The 24,978-nt window shown below is 40.1% G+C and overlaps 1 protein-coding gene across 11 annotated transcripts; it reads left to right on the plus strand.

Moving 5' to 3' along the window:
- The first annotated feature begins 91 nt into the window (after window positions 1-91).
- LOC306660419 (protein-lysine methyltransferase METTL21E) lies at window positions 92-24,424 on the plus strand. 11 transcript variants are annotated; one of them, XM_079138634.1, is made up of 7 exons: window positions 92-2,874; window positions 3,347-3,395; window positions 3,636-3,715; window positions 4,937-4,987; window positions 13,864-14,030; window positions 14,777-14,894; window positions 17,106-17,657. In XM_079138634.1, exons 3-7 carry the CDS (start codon window positions 3,646-3,648, stop codon window positions 17,507-17,509), a joined length of 810 nt encoding a protein of 269 aa, XP_078994760.1. In that variant the 5' UTR covers window positions 92-2,874; window positions 3,347-3,395; window positions 3,636-3,645; the 3' UTR covers window positions 17,510-17,657. The 11 variants fall into 11 exon arrangements, with proteins under 11 accessions (XP_078994760.1, XP_078994763.1, XP_078994762.1 ...); XM_079138637.1 differs by having other exon boundaries at window positions 92-2,730; window positions 3,331-3,395; XM_079138636.1 differs by having other exon boundaries at window positions 92-2,726; window positions 3,331-3,395.
- The last annotated feature ends 554 nt before the right edge of the window (window positions 24,425-24,978 follow it).

The raw sequence follows: 24,978 nt of genomic DNA on the forward strand, positions 1-24,978 counted from the left end.
AACCTCATATACATGGTCTAAATAAGCTAGAACCTTCTTTCTCTCTTATTCAACTGTCTGACCAGTCAGCAGAGGAAGTAGTTGTCTTGGGAGCTATTCAGAACCCAGTTCAGCCATCCCTTGGGGTGTCTTGCTTGAACAGAGTGTACTGGGTGACCACTACATCAGTTTTTCACCCTCCTGGAAGAGGAGAGAACCAAAATCCAGGACAAGCAGAATGTCTTACATTAAGAATGACTAAAAAAGTCACTTTTCTTCCATTTCATTGACCTGAACTGAGCATATGGCCACACAAAGACATGCTTAGAAATGTGGTTTCTTCCTGGTCTACGCCTAGGAATAAGGGGTAAATGGATGTTCAGGACCATGAGAAACATGCTGAAAATATGATATTTATAGAACCATTTGATAGTACATCCTCTTTTCCCATTTAACCTTATAACCAAAGAATAATCCTTTTACAAGGGAATAGGCAAGTTTAGAGACATTAACTGACGATGAAAGTCACTCATCTAGTCAATGAAATGTTTTACCTGAACCCAAATCTAACTCAAATTTCCAGGGTTTTGTTTTACTTAGAAAAATAGATTGCCTTCTGAAAATAATCAGCAGCAAAGCAAACTTATTATTATTCAAAGCAAATTGATGTACCTGTTACATCAAGGTGGTACCATCATATACATTTTCTATAAAATTTTCTTCCAGCTCATCAACCTTTTCTCCAGCTTTATCCACATGTGCTGTCAAACCCACATATTGAGTTGTTTCATTTATTGTTATTTATCCTTCCTTTCTAGTCCACTCATGTTTTTTATAGACTGTAGTTCTTTGGTGTAGTTTTCCACGTTTTTTGATCATCACAATTACTTCGAAGTCTATATCAAATGATTCCATTATCTGGGTCACCTGTGTGTTTATTTCTATAGTCTGTCGATGCACTTGGTGAATTTTGAGTGAAAGGAATTCTAAATGGGAGATTGTGGCTGTTCTGATCCCCGCTTGGGATTCCAGAGGTTTTATGCCAGGCAGCAGGGCTGATCACTTCAAGTCAGAACACAGTGGATTCAAGTCTGGTTTTCAGTCTTTACAAGACTCTAGCTGCTAGTCAGTCCTTATTCCTACAGGTGGTTTTCCAGGAGTAGCAACTGAAAGTCTGGTGTTTCTCTTCTGAACTTTGCTTTTTGCCTTCTCATGCTTGGGAAATTCACCTCTTCCCCTAAACAGCATAATCATTCATTACTTTGAGTGCAAGGTCAGTGAGTGTGTCAGGTGTACTTCCTTCTGTGGGATCCAGGCCCTCCATGCCTGGATGCCTTGCCAGCTGTTCTTTTGTCTGCACACTTCGGTGAAGTTGCCTGAAGCTGTGCTGGGTCACATTTCCTCTTGGGCTTCTCAGCCTCTTTCCCTTTGCCAGTAATCAGTGTGTGGAGTTCTTGGTGCTGAGACAGCTCTGATGCTGTCCTGCAGGAGCGTGTGAGCATACGTGTGTTTGTGTGTATTTGAAAACCTGCTTTTCTGGTTCCTAATGGAAGTAGAGGTCTGCTCTAGGATACACACAGTAGGAGGCTGTGTCTGCTTTTTAAACCGTTCTGTATAACTTAAATGTTGTGTCAACAGTTGGCTAAGATGATTGACTTAGGGAGTCTGCTTCTGAAGAAGTGCAGCACTAAGGATTGCATGATCGTTCAAACAGCTCTTTGAAGAAGTCATAATTTTTATATATCAAGTAATTCTTTATTCTTTTAAAAATAGTCAAGAGTGTCCTTTGCCCCAAATTAACTGCCTATAAATAGGAGTTTGCATTGTTTAGGATTTTAGACTTTCTAGAATGTTTTTTACCAATAATATTTACCCACAACAAGTATATTATGTGCCTTTTATATTCCTGTTTAGTAGAAAAGAAAGCCAGAAAGCATGCTAAGTATATGGTCAAAATCACAAGCTAATTATTGACAGGAGCAACTAACCTGGAGCCTCCTGAAGCTCAGGCCTGCCAAGTACAGCAGAGTTCTAGTTCACCTCTGTGTTAGGTCATGGTGTGTCAGGTGTTTCTTGCAGTTTCAAGTTTAACTTTGCCACATTGCTTGGCTTTGTTACCTCTAGTAACTTGTATCAAGGAGGGTCTTTCAGAGACAGGAACGTCTGTGATGCCTACAAGTGCGCAGCATACCTGCGCAGGGCAGAGATGAACACACTCAGCCTGCCATTCCCTCTGAATAGGAAGGAGTGGGGATGATTTGATTCCTAGGTGCAGGACGGTGCTGCGCACAGTCTGATGCAATTGTTGGATTCTGAAAACACTGTTCACATCCAGACTGGGCATGTGAAAATTACATGGCCTCCATTTCATGAGACGTCATAGCTGTGGAGTAGTAGAACAAGCCTGGACATTGACGTGGGAGAACTGGATCCCTTCCTCTGTACAGTCTTTGCTCTCTTGTGGGAGTGGTTTGCATTCAGCTGTTAGTTTTAACTCTTTCATGGACCGTGCTTATTCTGCTGTACTTCAGCCCACTCCGTAGGGTGTCCCAGCCTCACTGCTGTGTAACCAGAGGCGTGGTAGCTGCAGCTGTTGGATCCTAATCCTTCTGCATGGCCCCGTTGCCAGTGTGTACAGTAGTAAACTGTGCTTTGATGCAAACCTTCAGCCTCTACCAGAGGGCTCAGCAACAAAACCGAAGTTGTGGATGATACTTTTTAACCTTCTGTAAACTCGGCTAAGTCATGTAGGTGTGTCAGGCTTAACATTTAATACATACTACCTTTCATGTGGACAGGTATAATAAAGACTGCTTTCTTAAATGGAAGAGATACTAAATTGGGAACAAAAGATATGTCTTTCTTTTATTTGCGCTGTGACCTTGTTTGTAAACTGTAGGGAAAATAATTTGGCTTCTAACTTACTGAGGCATGCTGTAAAGTATGTGACTGAAAAGTGGTTTGGGATCTTTGGAAGAAAGGAGTGTTTTACTAATTTATGGTAGTACTGTGATAGCTTATATGATACCAATCAAACTTTTGCAAAATTTGAGTAATGGCTCATTTTAGCTAATTCTGATTATTGGCTCCATTTGAGAGGCATGTAGTGCTTCGATTTATTCAGTCTTAGATGTCTTCTGGGATGGTGTGCATAGATGTTAGAAGTTATTTGGAAGATCATCTGGCCGTGGTGCTGTTTGACATTGAGGACGTGCTAATGACGCATAGATAGGAACAAGTGAACTTTGTATCCGTTGCTAGGATGCTTTATTTTAGATTAATATTGCAGTTTTCACTGTACCAAACATAACCTATTTCTTCCCAATGTTTTAATCACCTCTTAAATTTTAGAACTGCTGTCTCCTAGGCAAGCAAAAGATGTGATGTCTCTTCTGTGGCAGCTGCGTTCCTTTCTGGTGAGGAATGTGTTCTTTCTCTAGTAGTTGATAGAATTTCTGACACTGAAACCTTTGTTCCAGTTTTGACTGGTACTAAGTAGTGTTGAGTTGGTCTTGATTAAATGGTGCTTTTTTATAATGTGGTGCTTCAATGTTCCCTCAGCTATATTTGAAGTTACACTTATCAGTTAAGCATGAATATGCTCAGTACATATTTCTACTTTATTAATACCATTTGACATTTTATTGCTTGCCTAGTTTTCAAGAAATGATCAAGAGAACACCAATATATAGCCATCCATTGATTGATCACTTGATGGAGCCAGAAGTTCAAGAAGGTAAATAATTTTGTTTCTTTTTACCATTTGATCAATTCTAAGAAGACAAATAATTAGTAGAATATGAAATGTTACTTTTGCAGTTTTCATCCCTGTCCCCAAGGGAGCCTGGACTTTGATTGACTGCATGTTGCATCTCACCTTGTGTTTGCTAACCTGTAGATATCACCAGTAATTTTTTATGCCTACTGCTGTTAAACCTAGTATCTTGGGGAATGTTTGAGATAATTTTGGCAGAAAATAAATAAACTATATAGACTTACTAAGTATTTAGAGCTTATCTTTTTAAGCATATAGTCTTACTATATATTTAGTTTTTTCTTTATCTTTAAAGATGGAATATTTTATTTTTACCAAGTGCCATGTGTGAAATGCATGTTTGTGATTTGTAAGTTGTTTCAGATAAGAAGCTTGCAAGAGAGATCAAAATAGTTTTATATGAAAATTGAAGATTTTGCTAATGCTTATATGAATGATGAATTTAGGCTATAAAAACGTCTGTAATGTGTTTATGGACCATCCCTCTTTTAATTAGAGGCAAATACATGATATAATTTTACCTCTAGCTGAAGAAAGAATTTGAGTTCTACTACCAGTGTAATTATTTGAAATCAGCCCACCATTTTTACATAGCTTAATATGAAGTATGTGTTAATGTGCAATTTGACCTCTAGATGTAAGAATTTAAGTTTGAGTTCTACCATCAGTGTAATTATTTAAATCAACCCACAATTTTTATGTAGTCTTACATATGAAGTGTGGATTTCACAATACAAGTACACCATTATTTCTAGATTAAAAGTACAGACCTGTAGATACTCTTGACAGAGACCAGAACAAAAACCATGATTTTGCAGAGCAATTCAAAACAAATAAAATCACCTTGGTTTCTTTCTCTCTTTCTCTCCTTGTCTATACATATGTGATGCTTTCTAGAATTGTCATCCTGCTTTTCCCTTGTTTGGCCACCCCAGGTGGCTTCTACCTAGGTGAACATGGCTTCAGGTTGAGAGAGTTGGGAGCGTGCCCAGGGTTGGCAGCTTACCTGGCTTAAACAGCAATGGTTTTCCTGTAGGGATTCTTGCAAACCTAAACATCTAAGTTGTAATCACTTAGAGAATCCAACCATTTAGATAATTTGAATGAAGATGCAGTTTTTGTGTAGTTTATGAATAAAATTACATCATTATAATTACCATTAGTAACAATTCTTGGTTTCAGCTGTGCTCATGATAATTTGGCAAATTACAAAGGAAGTGGAAGAAGTTCAAGGTAAGGTTGAGACAGAACTAATATTAAAATATTTTACAACATGAACAAACACACCTCATAATCATCTATATAGCCAATTAAAGCTTTAAAAATTCATTCAAAAGCACAGTGCCAGGAGATCAAGCGTGTGCTATTAGAGCAGAGCCAGGCGGCGAGTTGGCAAAGCCTCGGTGCAGGAGGGGAACACCGAGTCCCCATGCTCTGGAGGGTATTGATTTGTCCTGCCCCAGCTCTTTTATACTTAGTATCTCTTACTTGGAAAGGATGGAGCAAACCCCTTCTCCTCAGTTCTCATATTTCAAAACCAGCAGGAAGATTGAAGCACAGTAAAATGTTACTCATTTATGCACAGATTACAACAGGACTAGGGCAGGTGCTGGCAATTTCCTTTCTACACAATTCTGACGCTGCGTCATAATCTAAGTTGTCTGAAAGCTGGTCCATACCAACAATGCCACGTAGCCCATGTCTGCCTGTCTAGCCAGCGGCCTTCTCCAGCTCCGGCACTGTGGCATAGTGTTCTAAAACGGTTTCCTGAGGGTCTGCAGCCACAGGGAGACTCGTCCTCCCCAGGAGTCAGTGGTTCCTGTGCACAGCGACTCGGAGCATTCCAGTTGCTGATTAGACTTTGCTACACTGCCTTGCGTCAGTCGGGGTCCTTTCAGGAGTAACACCAACATGGGATAGAGGGGCAAGGGCTTTATTTGGGGAGATGTTTGTGGGGATAGAGAAGGAGGAGCAGAAGTAGGCAGCACTTTCGGATCCCAGCCTGTGAAGGGGAGAGATGGAGAGGCTGGGTGGGACGCGCCTCCGACTGCACCTCAGTTGTGAGAGGGTCTCAGGTAGGCGAGGGGAGCCCCTGAGCTGACGCTGACCCCTGGAAGAGCACCCTACACGGGATGGGCTGGCTTTGGAGCAGCCCCAGGGGGAGGGGTCTCAAGGAGCCAAAGGCACAGAGCGGGCACTGCTGGCCACTATGCTCCTTTCAGCAGGTTCTCCTCCTCTGAGCGGCACCCCTCCACGGCCAGTGCACCAGGTCACAGATGAACATGCATGGACTGTGGGTTTCCTCTGCAGATTTGCCCCTTAGTATAATTTCTGTCTCAGTGCGTGACAGTCACTTCCCTGGCTACCGGGGATGGAATCGTCCCAGCCCTTGCCGCTCCTTCACGCCCTTCCCGTCACACCGGGTGCTTTCACCTGCTTTCCTCCCTTGGGTTCCTGCTGCTCATCCCCCCTTCCCAGCAGCAACTGCCTTCATTCCGATCTTTAGTGCTTCTTCTCTCCAGTGTTAGCTGCCTTTAATCAGCTGGCTCACTCTGGACTAGCTTTCTTTACCCTCTCTGGTTCTTTTTCCACACAGTGGCTTGCATGATATTTTTAAAATTCAAATCTTGTCACATTGGGCTTCTGCTTAAAGTTATTCAGTATCTCATTATTTCCTATAGGATAGAATCAAAACTTCTAAGGGTGACATAAAGTCTCTTATCTCGTGCTACTGCTACTACCCCCTTATCTCATATTCTTGTTCTCAGAGTGCCTCAAATTGTAAAATTGGTCGAGAGACGTTTTGCCAGGGGGCTTGCACATATTGTTTCCTATGTGGGGCACGTCTCCTGTTATCTTACTTGACGGGCAAACCAATATCATGAAGGTTCAGGTAATTTCTTTGCTGAACTCCTGAGACATGGAACTTTGAATTTTTGAATTATCTGGTTGAGCCTCTGTTACAGCACTTACACGTTGGTCTGTCTTTGTAGTCATGGAGCCTGGGTGTTCAATAGATGGGTGAATGAATGAATTAACTACAACCAGGCGACTGGCTAGACTTAGGCTTGCTCTTTAGAGATGGTTTTGTATTTCTGGTCACCAGTCAGTTGACTCCCTTCAGGCCTAGTATTACGTTCTACTCAGGGTATCATGTGAAAATCTCCCTGGAGGACTTCCATAAATCTTTACAGAGTTGGATTAATAGGTAATATGACTTTTATGAATAATATTGCCTTGATACATAAAGAAGAAAGTTTACCTGAGTAATTCTCTCCCTGTTTAAGAAACTACCAGAGTAGTTTGAGGTAAAATATTTGACATTATAGTTGGGGTACTATAGTGCATGTAATTACTAATGTGAGAATTACTCATTAACACATTTTAAATGTTCAAAAGTAACCAGAATAAGTATCAGCTAAAAAGTGACTAATTTTCCACATGTTAAATAAAAATAGCTCTTCAGTTTACTGTCTCAATCTGCTCAGATGCCTTCAAAACTCTGGTTTGAATGTCAGGTTTGGGTGCCGGCTGCTGTTCCCAAGAGGAGGCACATGCCACTTCACAGGACACAGGTCAGGCTCCACCCTCAACTCATGTCTGGTGCCCTCATTCAGACTTGTCACCTAGGCCTTTGAAGGTCTTCTCATTTGCTTCTGATGTCACCTTCCTCTCAGCCACTGCCACCAGAGATTGTGTTAGTCAGCTTTTTCACTGCTGTGGCCAAAATACCTGACAAGAATAATTTTAGAGGAAAAGTTTATTTGGGGCTTGTGGTTTCAGAGGAATCAGTCCACACATGGCCAACTCAATTGCTCTGTGCCCAAGGTGAGGCAGGACATGTCAAAAGGGCATGGAGGAGGAAGGTAGCTCAGGACATTGCACCAGGAAGCAGAGGGAGAGACTAAGCTTAGCTCACAAAATATAAACCCCAAAGGCATGCCCCAAATGGCCCACCTCCTCCAGACATACCTACCTGCCTACAGTTAGCACCCACTTAATCCCTATCGGGATTAACGTACTGATTAGGTCAAGGCCCTCATAACACAGTCATTTCACCTCTAATCTTTCTTGCATTGTCTTACACGTGAGCTTTTGGGAGAGATCTCATATCTAAGCCATAACAGAAGTAGTTATTAAACATCACATCTGATCATGTCAGTTCCTGGCTGCTCCGCCCTTGCAGGACAAGGATCAACACTGCCGAGTCTGGTCTCAACCTGCTTCTTCAGGCTTCTTTTCCACAATGACCCAAGATGCACCTGGATCTTTTCATAGCTCCCTGAGCACAAATCTCCTCCTAAAGAGTGCTTCTCCTGATCCCACCAACTTGGGTGCTTTTCTTAGAGAGGGGCTTTCCAAGCACTTCCCAATGCCACTGACATTGGAATAGAATCCTTCCCGTTCATGATTCAAGGAGTGTTGAGTTCAACTAATTGAGTTTCTTCTTTGTTTTATATTTGCATCCTGAGCAGTCTCACTAAAAGAGGATTTTTTTTTTCTTCTGTAAAGATATAAAATGTCTACTCCACTAAGAGTTTCATATTCCTTGTTCCTGAAACTCAGCACACTGGCCTGCAGAATGTATCTGGAATCCTCTCAGGAACCCATTTCAACATAAGGGCTCAAGACCTCGGCACTGCTGAGGTCTTCAGAATTGCACATTTCAGATTAGCCTGTGCCATTAATCTGAAAATATCTTTAACAGTTTTAAAAAATCTGTAGGCATTTTGAAAAAAAGCACATGACACTCTTCTTTGAACAGAAGATTGAATGACAGTCGCTTTGATTTAGGAGAGTGGCTTGACTTGAATTTTTGCTGACATCTTCTCATGACAGCCCACAAATGGAAGTTCAAATTCACTTGTCATTGCTATTAAAAAGTTGCTGTTTTTCTCCTTTTATTCTTTAGTGTATTTCCATGCTCTGACCCTTCATTTATTATTGTTCTTACTGACCTTAAAGGTATAAAAGAGAAGACTGTAGATGAAGTTGCTATTTTTGAAGGCTTGCTGTAATCCAGCACTAAAATCAATTCGACATTGAGTTTTTCTCAGGAGAATAGTCTTCATAATGTGGCAGAATATTGCTAATTTTCACTTCGTACCTGAAATCCCTTTAGTTCTCAGGAGAACAAGAGCACCTGGTGTATTTTAAATCAGTAAAGATTTAATAGCAGGAAAATGGTGTTAAGACTTTTTTTTTTTTGTATGAAAAAGCACTAAAATAGATAAGCCCAAGATAGCAACATAATTATAATACTATGTCTTGATTATGTTTTATTTAAGATCTTTTGATGCTTATGTTTCAATATTAAATTCATCAAGAAAATACTACTCTAAGATTAGGTAGACAGCTTTCATCTAAAGATGCAGACATCAGGAGTTTTCAGACTTTCCCCCAGGAAAGTCAAGATCTAGTATTTTGTGCTATGTGATCCAGTTTTTGTCCCATTACCCAAGTGCTAGAAAACAAGGAGAGAATATATGTGGGAAAATTGTTCAGAAATGCTTCTAGAATTCCAATGTGTGACAGTGTTATAATTTTTGGGGGAAATTGTTCTTCAAATCTTATCTAAGAACCAAAACTATGAATCATGGATCTTTTCAACACTAAATCCCATATTCAGTAAACAACTGAGTATGTGGCTTGAGGAAGTGTTCCTGTAAATTGTGATTGGGGCATAGATCCCTCCCTTCTATTGCAAGGAGGCTGCTCCAAGGATGCCTACATAGTATACTGCTCTTCCCATCAGATTCTAGGTGAGGGATTCTTGTTTTCAACCTGGAAGTAGGTGGTGTCATTACTAGAACTTAATATCACATGTGTCTTTTCATTTAAATAAAAATTACCACTGTGTTATAATGATTACCTCAAGATCTTTAAGTAGAAGTTCATGCAGGGTAAGAATATCCAGTATTTTAAGATGGAAATAATCATAGAGATATGTGTGTGTTTCCTCTTAAAATCCCACATTTTACATCTAGACATTATTGTGATTTTTGTCATAAAGAAATTTTGTTTTAAGCTTCATCAGTCATTTCAAAAGAAACTCGATCATTTCATTGATGTGGTCCTTACAAAGATCTGATTCCTCTTTTAACAAATTGTTTTAAGCAGCCATGTTCAACATATTTTGGTTTTATGGTATAAATTATGCTAATTTTGAGTGTTATTTCTTATGAAATGTCTATAGTAGTCATATGACATTTAAATGCAAAGCAATATTAATATAAAACATTATCAGTTAAATTTTATTCAACCTGATGATGGTTTCTATATGATACAAGATCATCATAGTTGCATTACTAGTTTTGGGAGCTGAAGCATTACTAGTTTTGAATTGCCATATATGTTAGATAAAATTGTTCTTTTTTAGTCTACATGCCATTAATAGTGGCTGTAGTTGTTTCACAAAATATTTTTCAAGCCCCTTTATCTTGGAAGTATAATTGTCAATTATAATAATGTATTCATATTTTAAAAATTTCATTCCCATATGAAGGCAAAGATATGGTCATTATCAAAAAGCAATGACTACTAGCTCAGTGCATTCAGAAAGCCAGAAATTCATTTGTTATCACTGACTCGTTAGACAGCAGCACTAATCTGGCCAACTAACCTTTAAAAGAACGTGCAAAGTCAGAGATGTCAAATTGTACCAGTAAATATTCACTGGCAAAGTTTCTGTATCAAAGGCTGGAACTTTGAGAGATGCTCCTGGGATTTGGTATACTCTAACATCTATTAATCCCTGGTACCTTAGGTGACTTGTCAAAGGAGGGCTGCATTTACAAGGAGTAGGCAAGGAGGCCCAAGAGGACATGCTGAGCTAAAGGTCAAGGAAGCAATTAATGTTCTCTGCTTTTCCCTAAAGAGCTTCCACAGCAAACCTCCTCCCCCACCCCTGCAATCTTAGCAAGCAAGTGCATGTAGTGGAATGAAAGTTAAAGTTCAAATAAAACACATTACCAATAATATTTGGTTCTTGGAGCTCTTCTGAATGCAAATGCATGCAGTTATTTAAGGAGAAGTCTGGTGGAATATATTAGAAGAGGTGGCTTTTGCTGAAGAATACCAATTTTTCATCTTGCTGTTTTTGTTGCATCTCTGCTGAGGGACAATGTGATAGTGGGAGAGTCAGGTGATGGACAGGCCCCTTCCCATGGGCTGTAGCTTAGTGGGAGTTCTTTTGTGAAACACATGGTTCTGTCTAGATTCTATGCAGGGCGCACACACACACACACACACACACACACACACACACACACACACATTCACACACACACCCTTAATTCTTCTAATTCCTAGGTCTTTAAAGTTCCCTCAGGTCTTTTCTGCTTTTGAGGAACAGGTTGATCTCTTCAAATTGTCCTCCTGTGACTGAGTTTCAAAATATTTCATCTCCCAGTTCCTCCAGTTACTTGGCATTCCTCTATAGTGAGGCTTCTGCAACTGCTTAGGACTAACAGTATGATCTGACCAGCATTATAGAACAGAGCTGTACTGCCCTCATTTTAGAAATTATATTCTTAACATGACCTGGGTGTACTAGCTTTTATTGATGCTGGTCTTATACTTTTGACTCATTTTGAACTTGTGGCCAATTAAACCTACATATCTATTATATCTGTCTCCACACCAAATAGTCCTGCTAAACTCAACCAGAATACTATCTTTATATCCACCTGTATTACATCTCACATTATTAAATCCAATACACTCTTATAGTCCATCAAGATATTTTGCATCACCAATAATTTTAGCATATTTTTTGCTCCCTCTACAGACCATTTGGAAATTTGATCAAACCCTTAATATCACCAGTCAGTCAAACCATTGACAGAAGTGTTCCACAGGGTAAAGCTGAGAACACACTATTCATCAAAAGGCTCTCTGTAAGTGGGTATTGAAGTCAAATGCTTTTGGGGGTTTTTGGAAAAACTTGCATCCAATCTGGTATTTCTCATGAATATGCCCTGAGATATCACAGGCATTGTTGAGGTCTGGAGAAACTGCGTCTGTTTTTCTAGTGCTCCTGAGGGGACCGACCACATCTGTCTGGCCAGCCACCATATTTCCACCACCCAGCACTGGGCCTGGTGCACACCAGGTCTGTAGCACAGCGTTGTCCAGTGAGTGGGCTAGCTGAGGAACAAAGGTTACTCTGGCTTAAGTGGTTAAAATGAGTCTTTGCTACCTCCTCTCTTCCTATTTAGGAATTAAAAGCTGTTTTTCTGTTGGATTTGTTTTTCTCATGCTCTTTCCTCCTTAGATGCACAGTTGGTCTTCATTTTCCATCTTCTCTTCTGGAAAGAACTAAGCCTGGCTTCATGAGTGCTGGGGAAGGAGAGGTGACTGGCAGGACTCCAGCGGGACCTGAGAGAGCAGAAAGGACGGAAGGAGAGGAGGATTTTAGGGGCTGGTGTGAGAGAGAAACAGCTTCTCTGTCAATGAAAGTCACATTAGAACAAAGGTTGACTGCGGACAGACTTCCTTCACGCAACCACTCAGAGCACCTCAGCCACGGCGCTACTGAGCTGATGAGTTTTCAAGTCTGTGCCACACAATCCAGGGTTTGGTTAACTGGTGGTCTGTTCCATCTGAGTTTCATGATCAAAATAGTAACACTAACAACTATGATCAGACTTTTTGTCTCTTCTGTGAGAGGACCTGTTCTCTCCCTTGAGGGTGCTCCTCCTTGTTTCTCTTCTAATAGACTTCTCTATACTTTCATCATCATCATCATCATAATAGTAATAATAGTAATTTTTAGGCACCACATAGCAGGCAATATGCTAAGCACTTTACACATATTGTTTGTCTCTTGACATCATTTGATACAGTTTCTTCTGTCTTTCACATTTTTTACTTAAGTTTGTAAATTCTTAGAGATAATTAGATTTTAAAAAAAATCACACAGCTTTTTAAGACTATAGAAAGGAGGCTTTGGAGCAACCACAGTGAAGCTCACATTTTGGCTTCTTCATTTATACCTTGTGTGGGCTTGGTCAAGTTAATGTAATTCTCTGAAATTACATTATCTTGTTATCAGTGAAACTAATAATATGTACTATATAGTTATTGCAAAAATTAAGTGCAGCCAGGCATGGTGGCACACACCTGTCAGGAGGCTGAGGTAGGAGGATCACAAGTTCAAAGCTAGCCTCAGAAACTTAGCGAAACTCTAAGAAACTTAGTGAGACCCTGCTTCAAAATAAAAAATAAAAAGGGCTGGGGATGTAGCTCAGTGGTTAAGTGCCAATGGATTCAATCCCTAGAACAGCAACAACAACAAAATTAAGTGCAATATTATTATAACGTATTATAATATAACAATATAACATAACATTATAATATAACATGTTCTAGCATGTTAAGTATGTGATCCATAATTAAGTAGTTAATGTTACTTATTGACCATATGTAAAATTGTAGACGCCAACATCCCATGAGTGCCCCAGAATAATAATATAAAATAATAAATAATATTAGGGCATATTGTTGGATGGTATTACACATCTTTTGTCTGGTTAAAAGCAAGTTAAACAGAATAGCCTACTATATGTCACTAAAATACCTGGAATCACAATGTGTAGACACTACAAAAAGGTGGGATCATACGTCCCATCATAGTCTTTTCTCTTGTTCAGGAAGAACTGATTGGTGGTCTTTGGAAACATTTTCCTTTCTCCTCTCCCCTCTGCTCCCTCCCTCCCTCCCTCCCTTCCTTCCTTCCTTCCTTCCTTCCTTTCTTCCTTCTTTCTTCTCTCGCACACCATAGGCAAGCACCTTACCTCCAAGCTGTGTCCCCTGCCCAACATATTGCTTAAGTAGTATGTCAATCACTTCATGTTTCATTTAGCATTGCAGAAATGGATAGTGTGACATCAACTTCTATAGAAAACAGAAAAACATGGACATCCTGATGTATGGAATGTCAGCTTACATTGTGAGGTATTTTGACAGTATATCTTTCTTTTTAGTTTCATCTAAGGTCAGCAAATGTTTGAAAGTAACTGAGGCTAGAAAATGCTACATTTCCACCAGGTGCTGCTCCTCTCTCTTGGGTTTCTAAGATACCTGCTACCTCTTTGATTTCCTTGCAGAGCCCAGAGAAGACTACAATGACAAGCAGGTGGTCTCAGAGATCATGGCGAGATGTTTTATACCAACTCTGGTAACAAGCATTTCCTGGGAAGCCTTTCATTTCGCTGGTCATGAGATTCGTATTACTGAAGCCATGGACTGTTACGGTGCTGTTGTTTGGCCCTCGGTATAATTTCATACAAAAATTTGGTAGATGCTTATTGTTTTCCAGTCAGTTTTGTCCACTGATGTGTTTTACATGGAAGAAGGAAACAAGTTGTATAATTCTACTATGTGATCTCACATAGCACTAAAATTTAGAAATCATGCAATTGGGAAACTATTTCCACTAATTAATTCTATTTCTAACTTTATCAAAATTTGTGAGACACATAAAAATGTTGTTTACTCCTTCAGTTTTTTTATGACTATAGAGTTTAGAACTGTCAATGTTTTTATTTCCCATTTTACTGACTCCATTTGAGTTAAACAATTATAGTGACATCTGCATGAGTCTCACATGCAGAATATTATCAAAGGGAACCCACTTCTTTAACAACTGAGCATGAAGGATACAGACCAACCAATGTAGCCTGCCCCAGCCCATACCCTACTTTAGATGACTAGTATTATTACAAATTGCTTCCTTTAAACATGACCAAACTTAAGCAACTAAATTCTATACTTTTAGTTATTTCTCTCTTTCTTCCCAATAATCCCTAAAGACTATTTTTGGACAAAATGTTCAACCTATTGGGGATGCAATTCTGCTGATGATTTCCTGGAATGAAGTCTATGAACACCCACAGATGCTATGATACTCACATGGGCATACATACAACATCAGTGGCACATTTATCCACTGGAATTTCATCTTGCTCTCAGTTGCGGCTTGCCAAGCACCATTTTTTTTTTTTTTTTTAATTTTTGTAGGCACTTGTTTTATGCTATTTCCTGGAAACAAATGCAAAGCAGTATAATATGGTTGACAAAAATGTGATTGAAATTGGAGCTGGAACAGGGCTGGTTTCCATTGTGGCAAGTTTACTTGGTAAGTAGTATTTTTGATTAAATGGGGGATGAGAATGTAATGATCCAATATAAGTAGTCTTTACTCTCCAATGTGCTATGACCCTAGTCTCTTTGAAAAGTTCATTGTTTAAATGGACTTCATCAATAAATTGTACCAGTGTTCATGTCTCTTGACCATTTCACTCCTGAATTTTCTGTGTAAGTTTTGGTGATTCTTCCACAGAGCACTAACCCACAAACCTGAGCTGAAGTACCCAGTGCAGCATCCTGGTTGTTAGAGTAGACTGTGAAACAGGCTTAAATAATCTCTTGATGCTGATTTTGGTGTTCTTTAGATTTTAGTATTATTTCAATGTTCCTAGGTAGCTGTACATTCCTTTTGGGTTTTGAAATCCTGTGCTTTTATGAAACAGCACCTATTAGAATAGAGAGGGATATTAGAAATCATGTAGCAGTCACACATCTGCTTCTATTTTTAGGTGTTTGGATTTATTTTCTCAGTTTGTTTCCATTCTTTTATTCCTTCTTTCATCAGCATCTTTCCTACTGAACGTGCAATCATCTCCAAGCTCACCTGAGCCTATTCAGTTCAGTCTTTCTTTGTTGTAATCTATTTCATCGCCTTAATTTAGCTGCCTTCTCTAATGTGCACTACCCAAATCTGTCTTGATTTCCTTGATCTTCAGAAGTACACACCTGCCACTCTCCAATCTTGAGAGGAATTTGAGATTTAGCAATTTACAACTTTCTAAACACTGGAGAGATGCAGGACTCTTGAAGTCCTCCCAAATATTTTAAAGAAATAGCTCTGTCCACATGCTTTCCAAAGTCACTATTCCATTTGGTATGGGTAGAGTCAGAGACACTATTTGATTTATACTGAAAGCCTCCAAATACAGAGGCAGAGTTTGTGTTTTGGGAAGTCATTTGTTTTATTAAGAAGAATTGATCCCTTCAGTGAGTTTGTCTACCTTAAACATCAAAAGATGGAGGTCTTATTTAGTCAGTATTTTCAAAGTGATAGTTCTTTTAGACACTAAGTTCTCAAAATTAACAGATAGTTTATACTTAGTATGGGCAGGGCATGTTCCTGATCTTGGGATTTAAAAAGATTTGTTGAAAATGAAAGATTTCACCCACATTAGAATTTGAAGGTTCTGTGACTGTGCCAATGATATGCATATTTCCCTCCCATTTTAATACTTTTTACGAAAACATTACTGCATCAATGTTAAGAGAAACTTGACATTGTGGCTAAGGAGTGGATTCTAATTTGTTCTGAGCCAAACTAGATTTCTTTTCCAGCTTTGCTTTCCCGTTTGTATTCTGGCCTGTGCTTGTCTGATGCTGTAGATTTCACCATCCCTAATTTTATTTAGATTATTTTCAGGTTCTGATACTGCTCAAAATTCTCTCTCTCTCTCTCTCTCTCTCTCTCTCTCTCTCTCTCTTTTTTTTGTGGTACTGTGGATCGAACTTAGGGCCTTATGCTTGCAAGGCAAGCACTCTACCAGCTGAGCTATCTCCCCAGCCCCCCAAATTCTCTTTAAGAATGAAATTTCTATAAATTTGTTCCTTCTGCTTGAAAATGACCACTCCTATATACTTGTAACTTGGAAGTTCTTTCTGTCCCCTTCATCTAAGCATTTGTCCTGCATCTATGATCTTTGACTCTATGACCTCTCTATATATATTATGGCTGGGTTTTAGACATCTCATTATGGGAAGATTTACACTTGCAAAAGGGGTCAACTTGAAAACTTAGGATAAGCATGGATGTCAAGATACTGTCCCAGTGATGCATGGAAAAGGTTTTTTCCTCCAATACTCTGACATGAGCATTTCCTGTTTACCTACAGGATGTTACGTGCACTCGCTTGGTCTCACATGACTGAGGCCCAGAAATCTTTTGGGGAAGTAACTATTTCTTTTTTGCCCAATGACTTTAGATTTTTCTTGTCAGGGTACCAAAGATTTTGAATATCTCTTCCAGTTATTTTTCTTCTAACATATGGTACATAAGTAGAAAACAACAACATCAACTAAGAAAAAACTAGGAGCACAAAAAAATGCCATGGTATACAAGAATATCAGGGGACTCTTTTTTTTTCTTCTGGATGTGCTAACCAGACTTTTCTTTGGGCCAAACAATTAAGCAGAATAGCAGAGTGCATGTCAGTCTGACCTTATTTCATGGAGGTTACTTTTCCTACCAATCTTTGTTTTACAGGTGCTCGTGTGACTGCGACAGACTTGCCTGAATTACTTGGAAACCTGCAGTATAATATTTTCCGAAATACCAAAATGAAATGCAAGCATTTGCCTCAGGTTAAGGAACTCTCCTGGGGAGTAGCTTTAGACAGAAACTTCCCCAGGGCCTCCAATAGCTTTGATTATGTCCTGGCAGCGGATGTTGTCTATGCCCACCCCTTCCTGGAAGAACTCCTCCTTACCTTTGACCATCTGTGCAAAGAGACGACCATCGTTCTCTGGGCCATGAAGTTCAGGTTGGAAAAAGAAAATAAATTTGTAGATAGATTTAAGGAGTTGTTTGATCTGGAGGAAATTTCCAGCTTCCCTAGCTTGAATATTAAGTTATATAAAGCTATGAAAAAAAATCGGAGGAGTGCATAATATCCTTTAATGAGGACATTGAAGTGCTCAGGTGATTTTTAGTAGATTATTACACTAAAGAAAACCTGAATGATCTGATGCACCACTGTTTTCCCAAGGGGAAATGTACAACACCCAAACACACACACACACACACACACACACACACACACACACACACACACACACTCTCTCTCTCACACACACACTTCTTTGAGAATAGAAGATAGTTTCCCAAATTTGCCTTACCGGAGGCAGGGATTTTGCATACAAGAGATGCAGCTGTAGGATTGGGGTAACTTGTTCCTAGTCTGTCTCCACCAGTACTAAGGATTACCTTCTAATCACATGGTAATTAGGACTTTTGCAAAGTCCCTGTGTGTTCATTGTCAGTTCTCCTCATCCCTCTAGCACCATTTATTTTTACCATTTTCAATAAATGTTACAAGCATTTTAATGTGTAAATTACAAATGATAGTTTTAATAATGATAAATCTAAAATGGACATTGTTGTTCATTCTTTTAGCCATTGGCCTAAAGGAGTCTCTTGGTAGAAATAAAAAAATTGACAATAGTGTGGTCTGCAAATAAATCTGAAAAGGTAGATCCATAGTGTAATGGAAAATGTTGGACGTTTGTGGTTTGCATTTAGCAAGCTCAGAAGTGTTCTCTCTCCTCTGCTTGGCAGGGAGGGTCTCCAGTGTAACCTTTGAAAACAGCCTATCGATTTAAAGTTGTGGGCAAGGACTTTTCATGCTGCTAAATAAAAAATGAATGAAAGCACCGTAAGAATAGTTGAGATTTTGGAGGAATTATTGTTTTATTTTTAAGCCAAGTAAAGTTAATTTGTTTCATAAAAAACAGAAACAAATATAAATTCTTTGTTTCTGTTTTTTATGAAACAAATTAACTGTTGAAAATACATGAAAAGGTTTAGGCCTCTAATCTCAACCAGACATATGGCTGGTCTTACAGTATGAAGCTCTTCTGATGAACAAACATATAGACCTAGATATTTGAAATTTTGAGTGTTTTTTTTTTTTTTTTTCTACATGGGGCTTAAAGATTAAACTTCAAGTAATTAAAGCCAGTACAAAAAGAGCAAAGAATTAGGGCTCTGTTCCATGTAACCACATGGTTTGGTGGCGACCACTCTGCGGTGTTCACAGTTAGGCTGTCACTGTGCCCTGGGGGTGACACTACTCGTGGGGATCAGTCCTCTCTACTCTGTGAAAGTTATCTGTCAGCTCAGGGTTGAGCATAGCTGAGAAGATGATTTCTGGGGACCCTGATTTGCAAGCCAGGGTGCAGGCATTCTCCAGTGGAGTTTTTGGTGTGTGGGGTTTCTTAGGCCCATCTCACTATCTCCCAGTATTTACATGCATCTTTGTCGTTTTCACAGTCTGTTACCCACATGAAGTCATTTAAACCTCACAACCATTCTGAGAAGGACCATAATATCATTATCCCTAATTCACAGATAAAGAAATAAGGCTGAGAGACCCCAGGCTGCATGTCCGTGGAGCACGGTGCTAGCACATTCAAGCCCAGCTCTGTTTGAGCCTGAAGCCTGTGTTCCTAATCTCTGCACTGTCTTTATGTATTTAAAACAGCAATTTCCAAACTTTTTTAAACAACCAAAGTCATTTATTTGGAAGGAAATGTGTACCCAGAAGGATAAGCCAATATTTTAGGAAAAGAAAGAACTGTTCCTGCTTGAAACTGTCCTCTTGCTCCCTGGCCCACGGGTCAGCGTAGGCTTCTGTAGGAGGTGCCACCTGAGGAGCACAGGAAGGAAGGAGGGCAGTGTGTTGAAGGGAGAGGGAGCAGCCTGCCGGGGCCTGATGGCAGAAGCTGCCCATCCTCCAGGGAACCTCCGAGGCTGGGCTTGATGAGCAAGCACTGGAGACCCACGGGCGCTGAAGCTGGAGGGGCGCCAGCGGTCCCCGACCAGGGAGGCCTTCGTTGTGGGCTGAGTTCTCCACAGATGGACTTGAAGAGGGAAGGTGGTGTGCAGGTCACTTGTCAGACTGTGCTGTTGGGCTGAAGGCTGATGGAAAGGAGCAGAAGGAAGTAGGACAGAGGAGTGCTGGACCTCAAGTGGCCTTCTGGGATAGTCCCGACTGGGACAAGGTGTCCAGGCCTTGAGAACTTCATGTGAATCAGTCATGGATATGTTGTCCCTGGAAGACTCTGTGACCTTGGGTGAGGCCACTCTTCAGCTGAAGCTTTTCCTGAAGATGGTGACAGCTGTGGACTGTCTGCCAATAGCACTTACAGCAGCTGGGTAATAAGTCATTCTGAGGAGGATCTGGGCAGCATGTCACAGTGTCCACTACAAACTTTTAGGTCACTGGTCACTGAAAGAACTTTGACTTTTTCTCTGGCTACATGGAAAATGACTCGATGGTTTTGAGTAGAATAGTAAATAATGTTATTTTATGTAAGGACCACTGTTAGCTTTCCATTTCTGTGACAAAATACCTGTGATTAATGAATTTAAAGAAGGAAAGGTTTATTTTGGCTCATGGTTTCAGAGATTTTAACCTGTGGTTACTCGGCTTCATCACTTTGGGCCTGAGGCCAGACCTCACGGTGGAGAATGCATGCTGAAACAAAGCTGTTCACTTCACGATGGCTGTGAACTAGAGAGAGAGAGAAAGGGGCCACGGTTCCAGTATCCCCTTCAGGGGTATGCCTCCAGTGACCTTCTTCCTCTAACAAGGTCCTGTCTTCAGAAGTTTCCTCTATCTCCTAATATGCCAGTAAGTTATGAATCCATCCATGGACTAATCCACTGCTGAGGCCAGAGCCCTCATGATCAGTCAGACTCTCAAAGGCCCCACCTCTGAACATTGCCGCATTGGGGACCAAGCCCAACACTGGAGCTTCGGGTGGCAGGGTGGGCAGTGAAGATCCAAACCACAGCAGCCACTCTGGCTGATGTTTTGGGACTGGAATGCAGGGACTAAAGGCCAACCGAGAGGCTTGGGCAGTCAGCCAGACAGGGTGGCAGCTGGCGGCAGGGAATCTGCTTGGGGGTGAAAAGTGGTCATTTCTAGATGCATTTGGAAGCTGGAACCAGCAGGGCTTCCTTCCAAGGAGAGTGTGGAGCGTGAGGGAGACAGTCAGGCTGGCTGACGTGCTCTGTCTGAGCCACTGAACATAGGTGGAGAGTCCTCAGCTAAGGGGTGGTTTGGGAAGCTCCTTCAGGGAGTCAGAGAGAATAAAATGAGGACCGAGCCCTGAGGTTGGACGCAGGAAGAGATCAGACGTGGGGGTATTCTGGGTTTTTGTTTTGTTTTTTTTTTGAGATTCTGCTCCCTCCACAGTTGTGTTAGTATCCATTGAGTCTGAAAAATGTGATTCATTCATTTATTTATTTATTCATGCATATACATACACACACACCAGGGATTGAACCCACGCTGGTTTAGAACTGCCCAGCAGAGTTCCCGGGTTCCTCACAGTGTCTCAGAGTCACTGGGGCCTGAGGGCTGTGGATGCCTCAGTGAGGATCTGGGTACCAAGGGAGCAAAATGGCTGTTGGGATATCACTGAGGAGTATTTTTAGATAGACTAGACGAGGTGTCCTTATAAAGACGGGTTGAGGACTAAACTAACCATGTGGTCCTTCCAAGCTCCTCTTTCTCTGTGTGGGTCTGTCAGGCGCACATCAGATCCACAGTCTCGTTCTGTTCGTGGCTCTCTCCTGCAGAAGCGGGCACCACCCCACACTGTGGCTCCTCACTTCCTTCATTCCGAGAACTTGTCCACTTTTATTTTTGCTGCAGTTTCTCCATACTTTTCAAGTTAATTTTATAATAATTCAATTTTTGAAGATAAAATTTGAATAGGCTATTTCTATCTTACAACATCTTTTTTTTTTTATGAATAGCAACTGATTTGTTAACTTCAATCCGGAGAAGTTCTATTGTGAGTTTTTGCCCCTTTGTTTCTGGCTTTTTGAGAAGTTGGACGATGTTATTAAAATCCTTGTTCTAATTCTTGCAGTAACTTTCTGGATTTTCAATAGAATGTTCATACTGATAGTCAAGGTTGTAAGAGAGGTTAAATCAAAATATTTATTGCTCCACAGAAGACAAACCAACCTGTAGGAGACTCTCTGCAGTTTAAGATGTCATACAGATAACCATGAGAGTTTTGTACCCCAGACTGTGTCAACTGACTTCAGGATATTAAGGGTTGCATTAATATCCTTAGAATTTAATGATATATCTTCTTTCATTTGAAACTATTTTTATTGATCAGATTTTAATTTTTTTGGTACCAGGGATTGAAACCAGGGGTGCTTTACTACTCAACTGCATCCCCAGTCCTTTTTTATTTTTTATTTTGGGACAGGGTCTTATAAGTTGCCCAGGCTGACCTTGAACTTGCAATTCTCCTGCCTCAGCCTCCTAAACTGCTGGGATTATAGGAGTGTGCCAATGTACCCAGCTCAATCAGAATTTTTATGTTTTGTCTTATTTATTTTCTCTTCTCTCTTTCTTCTTTTTTGGATAATGAGTGGCTTTGGGTAAATAAATTTCTAAGAGATTTACAGTCAATAGTGTAAACAGATTATTGTGATAGAATAAAAAGATGGGAAAACATAATAGAATGGAATATTTCTTTTTTCTGTAAGGCCTCAAATTCCTGGAAGTCGGTGTTCTCTGAGAATGCCCTGTCTTTACAGGCTATGTCTAACTGATTTTAAGTGTTACCATTTGCATATAAGCAGATAAATAATTTACAAATATATCCATTTGGCAGGATTTTGATGCAAGATGAGATTTGTATGTACTAACTTTGAAAAAAACCAGGATTTGTTTCTAAACAAGAATTGAAGTCAGTCCATGTTAAATAAATCAGGCAAGGAAGTTAACTGGTGAAACTATGAGAATATTAATATAGTGTGCTTCTTGTTACTTCATTTTAATTTGGGTTTCATGGAAATCTGTGCATGGAGAAAATAAAAATTGTCAAATATGTGCATTTTAAAAACAAATTATAAGGCAACAATTGGAAACAAAATTGTGAATGGAGTAGGTAAACACATTTGCAGAAGTTGGGAGGATATAGGCAAAGCAAACATTAAATTTAAAGTACAGGGGTTCTGTGATTGTGTGGGAGTGTGTGTGGACTCAGTTCTTTATGTCTTCTTTACAAAGACTGGTGTGGTTCACAAATGAGTTCCACACATAGCTTTTGTCTTCTGAGTTTGTGATGTGAAATTAAGCCTAGCTTTTTACCTGCAAGCCCAATGTCAATATTTGCTCTGCTTCCAAGTGCCACATGAAATCAAAGACAGTGTTCTGAATAATTGTATGGTAGTATTAGTTAGACCGGGTGTCTTAGGTGGCCTTAGTTAGCATCAATTAGATCTGAGGTTATATTAACTGCATTTGTTCAGGATTCCATTAGCTTTTGCATGGATGGCGTATTACTCTGTGGTTCTTAGATTGCTGAGCCTGTGCTATGGATGGCTTGTACTATTGAGCTAACCCTTGGCCTCTATCACAAACAGTGCTTTTATTGGACAAGCTCACAGGCAGGACTTCTGCCTCTCAATTCTCCAATTTCTTTGTTTCTAAGGCAATTGTCTTTCTATAAAATCCAATCAAATTTTAGAGCTGGCACTTGCCATTAAAGAATTTTAAGGGATCACTAAAATGAAAACAGATGCCCAGGTCAAGTTTGTGATAAATGACATTAGTAGGAAAAAAAGAAAAAAAAAATATAAAGAAAAATACTGCATATCTGCTGTCAATCAGTATCAATTTTCCATACCAAAAAGTATTGTTTGGTTTTTCAAACAAATGCACAAGCAAAATAAGATTAAGGTATGCCATTAAAAATAACTTAATAGCCAGGTGTTATTTCATAGTGTCACAAATATAAGATGGGCATTTGAAAATCACTTACTGGGCAAATGTTACATTTTGTTGTTGAGGTTTTGAAATTTTCTTTGTTCACAGTCTGTAACATGTATGTTCTTCTTGGTTTTAATTTAAATTATGAGGTCAGCCCCTTGCTTTCACTGGATTTTTGGATATGTGTCATGATTTAATTTGGATTTCTTATCTCTTTCTGTTTCCTTTGTTGGTAGAGGATAAATCATAATGGTAAGGGTTGTCTCTTTGTCATAAACCATCATAAATAAGACCAAAGAATAGGCCATAAAAATGTGAGAAATTCTTAGAATAAAAAATATGAGTAACGTTTCTACCCACCTGGTGTTCAGGTTAAACCTACAGTTTGCAACCAGTAAATTATTAACACTCTCCCGCCAAAGCCTTGCTCATTGACTAACAGGCAACTTAATAGAGAAATACAAACATATTAACACATTTCATCATCATGTATCTGAAAGAGGAGTTGAGGAATAACTCTGCACAGCATTTTTGGGGTGAAGGGAACAAAGGGCTGGAGGTCCTGGGAATAGATTTCAACTTATTGTTTAAAAAATAAGGAGACATGGCTGGGTGTGGCGGTGCTTCCCTGTAATCCCAATGGCTCAGGAGGCTGAGGCAGGAGGATCGTGAATTCAAAGCCAACCTCAGCAACTTAGTGAGATCCTAAGCAACTTAGTAAGACCCTGTCTCAAAATAAAATATAAAATGGGCTTGGGATGTGACTCAGTGGTTAAATGCCCCTAGATTCAATTCCCACTACCAAAAAAGAAATTAAAAAAGGAAACTTAAAGGCAATTAGAAGAATGCAAAATAATCAGTGCAACAACTTTTTATTTTCTTTGCGTTTTACTTTTTATTCTTTAGAAAGCTGCCTAGTGGTTGTCATTCATTTATTGAAAACCCACAAAGTGCCAAGCAGGAGCTATGGGCAGCAGGGAAAGGATAGGGCCAGTTCTGGAGACTTTGAGTTCAGTGGGAAGGGCAGAGGCAGTGACGTCGCTGGTGTGGTAGGGGAAGTGTGGTGGGTGTCCTGAAGGTGGGGATCCCAACCCAGGGCCAGGGAGCCATGCAGGCTGCCAGGAGAAGCCAGCTGGAGCTGGCAAAGGAGGGGCAGGCTGAGGGCAGCAGGAGGGAAGGGGTGGGTTCTGGGTGGAAGGAACAGCACATGCCAAGCTTTAGAGGCAGCTGACCATGACTTGTTTGAGCCACTGATGGGGAAAATTGCAGCTTCCATTAATTCCTGCTGGAGTAATACCTACAATCAATGGGGTACTCCCTGCTTTCAACCTGTTTTGGAGATTTCCCAGCAGCCCTAGAGCAGTTTGCCTGGGTGGATATTGAGGTTTTCCGGAGTGTCTTCCCCAAAGTCACACACTTGTGACTGCTGGGTCGGGAACCTTGACCTTTATAGCGCCCCTAAAGCTTGTGCTCTTTTCGGGGCATTGCACTTGAGTTCTGCAAGAACACCCTGAATTTGAATTGTATGCCAGTTGAATGGGAGATGCCAATTTAGTGACTATTGTCATTGTTGGTCTCCTGAGTACAAATTAGTTCAAGTGGAATACTCTAGAG

The sequence above is a fragment of the Sciurus vulgaris genome (genome assembly GCF_902686455.1).
Source record: "Sciurus vulgaris genome assembly, chromosome: 4".
In the NCBI taxonomy this organism is placed as follows: Eukaryota; Metazoa; Chordata; class Mammalia; order Rodentia; family Sciuridae; genus Sciurus; species Sciurus vulgaris.